We start from the raw sequence: 12,290 nt of genomic DNA on the forward strand, positions 1-12,290 counted from the left end.
AAATGTGATGTCTGCAAACAGTTTGCACTGATCAAAATGAAAGGACATACTGTCCGGCACTAAACATTACATTTTAGTTTGGGTTGACTAAAGTGAAGTATAGTATCATCAGTTGTCTAGCCTAGTACTGAATACCATCATTAGTTGAATGTATTTCAAGTGCAAATATATTAGGACCTCTGCATATGTATTGGGACCATTGTGGGCGTGGTGGTTCATTATTTGATGCAGTTTTGAATGTGTTGTTAAGAACTATATACTCTTCTATTTTGCTCAATAACAAGTCTAGCAAATTGAGAAATCAAGTGTAAGGACAAATAATTACATTTTTGCAATACTGAGAATTATATTTGTAAACGTTTGTTATACTATGTCATATAAGTGAACTTACTAATATAGTTGTATGTTTATAAAAAACACCCTAAATAAATCTATACGATGAAAAAATGACATACTTGGACAATAATGAACACTGTTGAGGCAAATGGGGATGGAGTGGGGATGAGAAGAAAGTAGAATTGGGAGGGCAGTGCTGCTATGGTATGGGGAAGGTGCTAGGTAACATGGGTATGGGGAGGGGACGGTTCTAGGTAAAGCAAGTATAAGGTGGGGACAGTGCTAGGCAATGTGTCTGTAGGGAAGGGAAGGTGCTGGGTAACACAGTAAGGATTGATGTGTATGTTCTATATGTTGATGTGTTTATGCATGGACGTGTGTCTCTTTCGTAGTGCTGTGTTCACCTGGACTAAACTCTTGGTAGTGGTGGTTGAGCTGGATGGTTCAGAGCAGGAGGCCTTGGATCTGGTTCCCATGGTAACCAACGTAGTCCTGGAGGAGCACTACCTGATTGTGGGTGTGGTGGTGGTCGTGGACACGGGTGTGATTCCCATCAACTCACGTGGAGAGAAGCAGCGCATGCACCTGAGAGATGGCTTCCTTGCCGACCAGCTTGACCCCATATACGTGGCTTACAACATGTAGAAAAATACATGCACATTTGACCCATACACAAGGCTTAGACAATGTAGAAATACTTATGCACTCCATCTGTGTGTAGAAATCCATTCACACAAACATGCACTTTTGCAAACACACACTCAATATTGCTAAATATTACCGTATATGAAAACACACACACACCTTCACATTTGCAAGTAGCAGCACTAACTGGTAGAATGACACTTCTCAATTAAAACATTGCAAACTGAAGAACTGTATTGTGTCTCACACACACACACACACACACACACACACACGAACAAACAAAACACACTGGTAAGGAGTATATATGTTGATCACAGTGCTCCTCAATCTCCTGCAGTAAAAGTCAAACTGGACTCATTTTGTCCTTTTGTGCATTTATCATTCTAGAAAAAAAGAAATGCATTTAATGTACACAACATTTCTGTTTACCACATATAAAAAATAAAATAACGTTACATACAAGGAATCATGTACAATGTGAAAACAACCCAGAATTGTGTTTTAACTTGATGTCAGTCATTAGCCAAACCAGTGTGCTAAAAAGACTCATGCTCATTGTTTTGTTAGAAGTTTGCAACCCTGTGATCAAGAAGTGTGGGTACTCTGTTACAATAGACTTACAGAGCAGATATATTGTGTGAGGACACGAACACAAGCATGCAAACACATCCATACATGGGCCATGTGTGTGTATATAAAGGACTCACACGCTACCATATCTTAAACTATTTGTTTTTTGTACGTTTTGTTAACGTGTATTCTATTGTTCACTGTTTTGCTAGCATTACTTATTTTTTTAGGCTACAATATGTTCAAGTCAGGGAATTTTATAAGATGTTAAGATATAAGCAGTTTGACACAGTAAATATCATTTAACATTTTTCTCTTTAATATGTGGTATTACAAAAGTAGCTGTTTTATACAATGACATATTCAAACATTTTAGTTATTTTCTTTAATGCTTTTGAAATGTGATTGTGCAGGAGTTAATCCATGATCCAACCTTTCATTTTCCTTAACAGCATAAAATTGCAATCTTACCACAAACACAGTGGTGTCCATTTAATTTTGTTTTAATTTAATTTCTCATTTTGTTTCTAATATAGTTGTTATCTCTGTCTAATATACGGATTTTTTATTATATTGTGTGAATAGTATAAGGAGCAGATCTATAGGTATGTATAAGATACAGCTTGTGTTCATTAAGATCACATAAAGCTTCCTCATAGTTACTGCAGCTGGGACAGAAAACAAAAGACTGCAGAGAGGAGGATTAATGATGACCAGGCAAAATGATAGAAAAAGGATTGCTGAAGGAGTGATTAACCCACTCTGAGAGGTGCCATGTCCAGTGTGTGAATATCCTGTTTATTTTTTATTTTTGCTTTTAATCTTTCCTGCAGGGTTTTGAGTACTTTTCAAGGTGTCCTGTCACTATGGAAACAACAAAATTTTAAAATGTTAATAAAATATTTTCAATAATTTTTGCCATTAAAACCAAACAACCTGTTGAAAGTGAGCACGTATACTTCAGATAAGGTGATGTCAGCACCAAGGATAGTTACCCAGGCTACCATGCATCTGGAAAAGAATGGCTTATATGGGCATTTATGACATTAATAAGATTCAGAATAAATATTTTCAAGTAGTCGAAGTATCAGACCAGAGGGTGACTAAACTTTACATTTTTCTTATATTTTGTATTAGTCAATGCTGTCTTAGAATGTTTGAGTGGATTTATGTTCAAAAACCAGTCATAATTAATTTTAATACTTAGCTATTTTCCAACCTCCCTTAAGTTATGGATACACTGACCTGTCTATTGGTCATCCGATGGCATTAGGTCGTTGGAGGGTGTTGGTGACCGACTGTCCATTATGCACCGTTGGCTCTAGTTGGTCCTCATCAGTGCTGTTTTGAGTAATTGCTCATGTTGAATCTGCATTGGTGGTCAGCCATAAGAGAGTTTTTTGATTGGATATTCAGTCTAAATTTGACATGAAATGAGATTATATAAACTCAAACTCAAAAAGAGGTGGAAATCACTCAGAACTCAGTATACTGCACCTTTATTTTCATATTACCAAACAGATTACTGCACCTGTTGGCATGGGAGATTTAATTTGTTTTACACAGGCACAGTTTATGCATGTCGTTCATCAGCTGTAGCCTGTTTGTGGTGTTCAAGTGTAAATACAGGTGACAAGGTGATCATCAATCACTCCCAGTTGGAGTTAGTTAATCAGTGTCACTTTGGTGCATCCCTACCCACAAAACTGATTGGCTCCCCTGTATTGTGCCTTATTCAAAAAGTACTCAGAGCTGAAACTCTGTGGGTGGGGCTAAACTGCTGTAGGCTGAATAATTTGTTCTTATAATGTCAGTGAAACAATGTTTTCAAAAGTGATATGTTTTTGCATCCTAGGGTTCATATGGACTGTATAGACTGAGGGTGTTAACAGTGTGTAGTATAAGAACTAGGTAGGTTTTGCATGCAGGATGATAGTCTTGGTGGTCCAACAGTGGCATACATCCTGCAGACCGATATCTGCTTGCTGTCTTAGAGCTGTAGTTAGAAAGGTAAGATCACACCTTTAGGTGTTTCATTTTGGCACACTGTAATATACAAACACAAGGTTCTACCAAATACCACGTCTGTATATTTATAAGTGATTCTTGTGAAGTCAACCTAAGATATTAATGTGAAGATTTTAGTGACATACTCATGAAAACTAAAAATAATTCATTTTGTCACTATGTTTATTGTCTAGTTCACTTCATTGTTTGGTACCAAAACATATTTTTTGAATTACACATTTATAACCATAATGCATTTGGAAGAAAAGGTTCATGGTTTCCCCTCAATTTAGCATAATATATATTCAAGCAAGATCATGAAAATAAATAATAATATGTTTGAAACTAACAGATTACTATTAGGTACCATGCATTAAAAAACATTTGTAAAAAAAGGAAGTGTCCAAACATGTAGGTTTCATTACCACTGTACTCTGTTCGTGGTCAGGCCTACAGCATTTTTACATTACCACAGTAAATGCTTTACTTTAAATTGAAAAAGTAAATAAGTTAATGCATGACAAAGAAGAGGAAAAAAAGATGGCTACAACATTGTTGTACTTCGATGATGTTAATTTTTAATGTATATCCTTACACCTCCCTATTTCCACACCATAGGTGAACATTACTATAATGTGTAATGTTCTTGAAAAGTCATTGATTAGATAGTTTACTGTTAAGAAGGTATTAAGGAGCCCAACAGTTGCTGAAAGCATTTTAGCTGCATCATTTCTTCTGCCATTTTATGCTAGTTTAGCTAAATGTCATTCATTACTATAATGCATAACTTTCATTTCCATGTAATATAAAGACTTGTTAAAGTAATTAAAGGTAATATTATAGTGATGTGTATGAACAGTTGTTTTTTAAATATCACAACCCAGTATCAAGTTTATATTACATATATTGCTATACACTAGAGTTAGGGTGAGCTAACACAGACATACCACATTTCTGTACTCACTTATACAACATTGGACACCACTTCACATGTATTAAAAATCCGAAAGAGAGCTTGACTGAGAATGATATTGTAGTCTAAAACTACACTGTTAAACAGAATAAAGAAATCAAAGATGCTCACTTTGGTAGATTCTACCAGCAAGTCACACCGCACACAGGGGTGATGTACTTCAGTAGTGAACAAGCTGAATCATTTGCACTTGTATATGGTAGACTACAACATGATGCTGTTAGCACAAGGGCACTTTTGGATCCAGTTCTAGATCACATTAGAGCAAACCAACCCTGGGCAAAAAACATTCACTTCCTCTCAGATGGTTCAACATCACAGCACTTATAGTGGAGAAGGACACAGATCTTCATAGACATTCAAATTATACCAAATTTAACTCTTTTCCACTGAAGGACCAATAATAACATATCTGACTGTTTTGAATCATGGACCAACAATGCCATCCAGTGACTGTAATGAGATTCTCAACATGAATAAGTAAATTGTGTTTATAAATAGCTTATAAATACATAACAATTTTGAATTGTGCTTAATCTTGTGTAAGATGCAACAAGTTAGCATTGAGTTATGTGGCTTCTTTCTCTGGGTCACCTTATATGTTTTACTTTCTATCACAGTTGGCCCCTCCCTAGCATCTCTGTCACCTTAGCACCTCTATCCTGTGTCCTTGTTTACTTTACTGGTTTCTTTTCCATGTACTTTCTTGTTTTTGTTCCGTTCCTTAGTTACATTTTCTCTGCCCCTTATAAGTGTCACTTGTGTCTTGTTTAGTTCTCATTTGCCCATATATTTAATCCCTGTGTTTGTTCACTGGTCATTGTTTGTCCAGGCTTCTGTTAGTCCAAGCCTCTGGTTGTGTAAGTTGTGTTCATTAGGGTACCCTGGTTTCCACTTCTTTTATTGTGTGTTTTTGTTCATTTTATTTTTGATGTTTTCCAGAACTGTTCATGCTAGAAATTGACCTTGGACCGTGATTATGACCCTGACTTTGGATTTGCCCATAATAAATCTTGCTCTTTTTAGTGTATGCATCCACCTCATAATTGCTTTAGGTTACAGAATGAGCAGCCTACCAAGGTTGCAGCAATAGACCAAGACTCTGGTATGTGGTTGTTCTGCTGTTCCAATGAAACACCAGCCATTTCTACACAGTCCAAGTTTGCCATGTATTAGCGCCACCAAGCCAGAGACAGCTAATCTCCTAGCACTATGAGTACAAGGGAGTCTTGTTGTTTACAGGTAGTTCCACTTTCAGCCAGTTTTTGCATTGAGACCTTAGGTAAGCGATATGGGTCTACCCATCTTGATAATGGATGGAATGCTCAGATAACCCATTTTGTTGGTAATCGTATGAGAGTTGGGAGCTGCCAAGTGGGTTCTGTATCTATCTGTCCTGCAGGGTCACCCCTCCTGTACCAGTGGCTGTCCCACAAGCCACCCAGCCAATTCCTGTTCCTGTTCCCAGCATGGAAGATGCCACCCAGCTAGTTCCTGTTCCTGTTCCAGATGTAGAAGATGTCACCCTCCCAGCTCCTGTTATTGCATTCGTGCCAGTTCCTGTTCTTGCACCTCATGCTAGCTCCTGTTCATGCCAGGCCTGTGCCTTTGGCTATGCCCCCAGACACACCACCAAACATCACTGTACCTCCAAACCTGCAGAACCCACCAAAGATCATCTCCATGCCTCCAGACCTGCTGGAACCACTGCCAGCCATTGCCATGCCTCCAGACCTGCCAGAACCACCACCAGCCATGGCGCTGCCTTTGGACCTGCCTTGTGTCATGTCTGGTTTGTGTTTCCCACCCCCGTCTGTGTCTCCTGCTGCCACCACTCCATGGTTCCCACCTGTCCTGCCCCAGTCTGTCTTTGGTGTTCCCCGTGGGCCTCCTGTGCCTTCTGTGGCCTCTTTGCTTGCCTCTTGTCTGCCTGTGTCTCTGCTGTCGCCTGTTTTTTTGCTTTTGCCTTCCCCTCGGCCTGGTTTTGTTTTTGCTCTTGTTGTGGTGTCTGACTCTGTGCCAGTTTCTGTCTCTGTCTCTGTCTCTGTTTCTGTCTCTGTGCCCATCCATGTGTCTGTTCCAGTGCCCGTGTCCATTTTTGTTCCTGTCCCATTGCCTCGCCTGGTCTATGTTACTTTTTTGTTTTCCTCATCCTTTTGTCATCCCTCGTCTTTTGTCATCTTTTGTTGTGTCTCCTCATCCTCCCTCCTAGTCCTTTTGTCATCCTCAGTCTGTTTCTGTTCAGTGTTTTGTTCTTGGTTCTTATGCTGTGCTGTCTGCTCCTGTTGTTGCCCTGGTTCCTGTGTCTGCTCGTGTCTGTTTGCTTGGCTGCTCCTGTTGTGGCTCTAGTTTCTGTGTTTTCTGCTCCTGTCTTTGGTTCCTTTGTCTACCCTTGTCCTTTCTGCTCCTGTCTTGTCCCCTGGTTCTGCATCATCTCTTGTTTCTGTTCCTGCTCCTTGCCCTGCTAGTGTCCCTGTTTCTTGTGTTAGCCAGTCTGTTCCTGTCTGTTTCGCGTCCTCGTCCTGTTCTTGGTCTGTTCTTTTTTTTTGTTTTGTTTTGTTTTGCCTTGTGTGCTTCAGTGCAGCAAGCTTTGGGGAAGGTAGTGTCACAGATGGCCCATTCCTAGCATCTGTCACCTTGGCAACCCTATCATGTGTCACTGTTTACTTCTTGGTTTCTTGTGCTTCCTTGTTTTGGTATCGATTTTTCTGCTAACCTGTTAAGTTCTCATTACTCCATGTATTTAATCCCTGTGTTTGTTCAGTCTTATTGCTGATCATTGTTAGTCCAGTCCTCTGTTAGTCCAAGCCTCTGCTCGTGTTATTGTGTATTTTTGATCTTTTCATTTATAATGTTTTCCAGAACTGTTCTTGTTGGTAGGCTGACCTTGGACTGTGATTATGACCCTGACTTTGGATTTTCCCATAATAAATCTCACTCTTCAGTGTATGTGTCTGCCTCATAAACGCTCCGTGCTACACTTTCGTGTCTTATTATGCTATGCACTTATAGAAATTATTGCAGCAGAATTCATGGTTCCATTTACCACAACAAGTCTCCCAGGTCCTGAAGCACCAAAACAGCCCCAGACCATCACACTACCACCACCATATTTTACTGTTGGTATGATGTTCCTTTTCTGAAATGCTGTGTTACTTTTACACCAGATGTAATGGGACATACACCTTCCAAAAAGTTAAACTTTTGTCTCGTCAGTCCATAGAGTATTTCCCCAAAAGTGTTGGGACATCAAGATGTTTTCTGGCAAAACTGAGACGAGCCTTTATGTTCTTTTTCTCAGTCTTGGAACTCTGCCATGCAAACCATTTTGCCCAGTCTCTTTCTTATGGTGGAGTCATGAACACTGACCTTAACTGAGGCAAGTGAGGCATGCAGTTCTTTGGATATTGTTGTGGGGTCTTTTGTGACCTCTTGGATTAGTCGTCTCTGCGCTCTTGGGGTAATTTTGGCCGGCCACTCCTGGGAAGGTTCACCACTGTTCCATGTTTTTGCCATTTGTAGATAATGGCTGTTACTGTGGTTCGCTGGAGTCCCAAAGCTGTAGAAATGGCTTTATAACCTTTTCCAGACTGATAGATCTCAATTACTTTGTATCTCATTTGTTCCTGAATTCTCTGGATTGCAGCATGCTGTCTAGCTTTTGAGGATCTTTTTTTGTCTACTTCAGTTTGTCAGGCAGGTCCTATTTAAGTGATTTCTTGATTGAGAACAAGTGTGGCCATAATCAGGCCTAGGTGTGGCTAGAGAAATTGAGTTCAGCTTTCCAAAGATGTGATCAACCAGAGTTAATTTATATTTTAACAGGGCCATGTAGGTTTGGATGTTTTCCCCCCTTAATAATAAAAACCTTCATTTAAAAATTGCATTTTGTGTTTACTTGTGTTATCTTTGTCTAATATTTAAATTTGTTTGATGATCTGAAACATTTAAGGGTGACAAATATGCAAAGAAATTATCAGGAAAGGGGCAAACACGTTTTCACACCACTCTATTTATATTATTTTCTTCGTGTATTACTTTTTCATAAACATGGCAGACTATCTTAGTTATGAACATGCTCAAATGTGAAAATGCTCAAGTGATTCTGTTCATATTAATTAATATTAATATGTTTGGGATGTGGTGTCAATCAGCATCATTCTCCTCGGGCACGGAAAGATGGCTAACTGAACTGAATAGCTACCACCAGCAAAGTATTATTGGTCATTAGACATAGGTTTCCATTATCCCCATAATTGTTCTCACAACAGAATTAGATTTATCACCCCTTTTAGCTCAAGTACTAAGCATAAGCAATTAAAAGTAGTTCCCCACTTTCCCTTTAGAAATTACATGTTTAGGCTTCCCATATCAAGGCATTTTCCTCAAATTGTTAGCATTTGGTTTGAGTTTGAAAGTTCTTGGTTTTATTGTTTTGTTCATTTCTTTGGTTTTCTATTTATACTTCAGATTGGTTAGTGAGTTCCATATACTTGAGCCATGTCTCTTGATCTCATATTTACCCACCTTATAATGCTTAAATTGTCTTGCTATTGATTAATAAATAAACTTCCCATTTATTAATTGAACTGGTCATCACTGACAGTATATTTTAAACCAGAGGCTTTAATTAAGAATTTGTAACCTCCAGTAATTCATTGTTAAAATAAATAATATTATTTTCCCTATAGGGTGGTGCCTAGTTGTCAATAATTTATCACATATATTGAACACATATATTGCTACACATGCTACCTAAATTCAACATGGCCTTGAAAGCCTTTTAGTGAGTAACATGGAAATTCACCAAATATGCTATTTTTTTAATTTTATTATTATTATTTTTTTAACCATGGGATAGGAGCCCCTGATGAAGTAGGGGGTGCATGTAAATACCTGGCAGGTCAATTGGTGGCCTCTGTATATTGGTATATGCATCCCAAATGCTGGTACTTTGCTGGGAATTATGTCAAAGCAATCATCTGTGAGGTTTTTTGAGGTGACAGAGAAGAAAATTACAAAATGTGATGAACTGGTTGCTCTATCCCTTAAATCTGTCCCAGGGGCTATGAAAGTGCATCAAGTAAGCACTCTGCTCCTACATATGCACACAAATCCACACTCACATCTTTCTTCTTTATTGTCTCTCATTTTTGTGTTTTGACATGTTTCCATTTGTATAATTTACTGGAATGCAAATTATAATTGAAGTTGAAGTGTTTTCATGTTTTTGGAAATAAAAATGCGGTAAACTAATTTTCGCACAACTTGTGACAGAGCCAGGGAGGATCAAAGGCTCTTGCTTCTGTAGCCGCTCTTGAGACTGCTTCTCTCCAAATGAGTTTTATCTTCATATACATGGGGGGTCTGAAAAGACCATCTAAGTCAGAACATGGGTCCTTTTAGACTATGTATATCCTGCCACTGTAACATAGGTAGGTTTAAAACAGTTAATGGAGCCAAAAACAGAGTAAAGAAGTAAAGCGTAGAAATGTGACTGTTTTACCACTTTTAATAAATTGTCAATTACAGTTGATAAAATTAATTGGGGCACAACGCTGAATAACAAGGGAAATGTATCCATTTTCATTAATTTATTAAAGATTAATAATTCAGTCTCAACTCATGAAAGTCACCAATTCGATACGTGATTATTTCTCATCTACCAAACATTAGAATATCACTCTCGACTCACAGACGTAATAAACAAGGTATGTTTATTAAATAAGCACAGATAGGTAAAACATGCACAACAATCCTTGACTAAAATTATAGTAATGACCAGGAGTATTGAGTTCACTAGAATAACAATCCTAACAAGGCAACCAAGTGAAACTTAATGAAAATAATTCATGCTGGATAAAGGTAGCTAACTAGGTTAATAAAGCAAAGAGAGAAGATGTTTCCAGTTTCTCTGTTTGCTACATTAGGTTTGGTCTAGTGTTTTTTGTTCTGGTTCTTTGTGTTTTTTTCGGTTTTGTTTTTGGTTTAAACAAATATGTTTATCGTGCAGACTTGCTTTGGCATCCCACTTCTTCGTCATGTCTCACTACACAAACTACTAACTTTAATATATTGTCTAATTTGTTTATATTGGATTTCTAGTAAACATAAATAGATGTGATTAACAATTATTTTACAATAAGCCTATGGTAAGCAACATACAAATGAATTGATCTGAGTGCATAATGTAAATTAAAAAGGATCAACTAATGAAAAGAAAAATGAAACACACAATTTGGAGATTATACTAAAATAACCATACATTACTGGTTAATTATCATTTGACATCACAGTAGGTTAAATGACAAGCTGCTTTTTGGGGAATCTGTGGGTGTTACGAATGCCTACACACACACACGAGGGAGAGGATCCAAATGCAAGAGGTATTATTGAAGAAACAGGGCACGTTAGAGGATTCAGGCAGGTACTCGTAGTCAGGTTGGTCCGATGTCGATAACGTCAGGCAGAGTCTGGAAGGCATCCAGGGGTCAGGCAGGAGACAAGGTCTAAAACACAGGCAGGATTCGGAAATCAGGAAGATAAACACGTATCTGGACCGCTCGGTATACAACATAAGAGTTGGCAATACTTCGCGAAGAGAGTGCGAGGGAGAGGAGCTTAAATAGGGGGGCAGTAATGAGAAGAATGGTATTCAAATGTGTAATTAGTATTCCGGCAAACCAAATCGGAGATGTCGGCAAGAAGAGGCAGCCATGGCAGTGCGAGGATGAGCGTAGTCCCTGGTGTTCATAATTGGGAAAGAAAAGCATATGTCACACAAGTCTGTAAATATATTTCTGTAGCATGAGAAACGTTGGTTGTCCTGGTAAGGGTTTGGGTCAAAGTTTCTTGAAGTGTAACCAGGCTTGTACGAGCTTCTTGCCTTCCAATCTGTGAGTTTCAGTTTTATGACACCTCAGTACAAAAGGAGAGGGTAAGAGAGCCAGGCCATCTTGATAGCTAGGCTGTTTATGGCTTTGTTGCTGCTCAACATCAAAGGACCAGCAGGGTCCTGGGTCTTGTCTGTGGCCCAGGGGTGGGAGAGAGCCCATCAAGACCACATCAGTTTCATCAGGAGACTAATTTGTAATCTGTGTTCACTACAAGTTTTCTGCTTTCACTGGCAATATTTTTTTTCACCTAATCTTAACATGTTTGTCTTTCAGTCAGGGTAAGGCCTAATCATAGTAAGGAGACAGCACAAATTAATCTAGTTAATGACCTGTTGTTGGCTTTTGACCAGGGTTATAGCTCTTTGTTTATATTGCTTGAACTGAGAGCAGCATTTGACACTGTAGATTACCACATTTTATTAGATAGACTGGAAAATGTTGTTGGGATTAGGGGAATAGCCCTTTCCTGGTTTAAATCCTATCTAGTCGGTCACTACCAGTTTGGTAACATAAATGGAGATTACTCAGCATACAACAAGGGTTAGCTATGGTATTCCATAAGGATCTGTTCTTTTTTCTTTATATATGCTACCTCTAGGTGACATTACATGTAAACACTATGATAGTTTCCACTGCTACGCTGATGTTACTCAGCTATATTTCTCAGCCAAACCAGAGGAGATATATCATCTTAGTATTATTGACAAAAGCATAAAGGATATCAGACACTGGATGTTGAGGAACTTTCTCTCACTTAATCCTGATAAAACAGAGGTACTGCTATTAGACCCCAAGACAGCTAGGTCCTTGCTTTCTAATTACTTAATGAACCTCAATGGTCTCCCAATCACAACTTTTAT

The 12,290-nt window shown here is 38.5% G+C and overlaps 1 protein-coding gene across 2 annotated transcripts in view; it reads left to right on the forward strand.

Moving 5' to 3' along the window:
• dip2cb (disco-interacting protein 2 homolog Cb) overlaps positions 1-2,499 on the forward strand; it is a 34,748-nt gene extending 32,249 nt beyond the window's left edge. For both annotated transcript variants that reach the window (XM_035527952.1, XM_035527953.1), the window contains exon 38: positions 729-2,499. In XM_035527952.1, coding sequence (XP_035383845.1) covers positions 729-981 — 253 coding nt within the window. In that variant the 3' untranslated portion in view covers positions 982-2,499. The remainder of the gene's footprint in view (positions 1-728) is intronic.
• Positions 2,500-12,290: the final 9,791 nt, after the last annotated feature.

This window comes from Electrophorus electricus, chromosome 7 (genome assembly GCF_013358815.1).
Source record: "Electrophorus electricus isolate fEleEle1 chromosome 7, fEleEle1.pri, whole genome shotgun sequence".
Lineage (NCBI taxonomy): Eukaryota > Metazoa > Chordata > Actinopteri > Gymnotiformes > Gymnotidae > Electrophorus > Electrophorus electricus.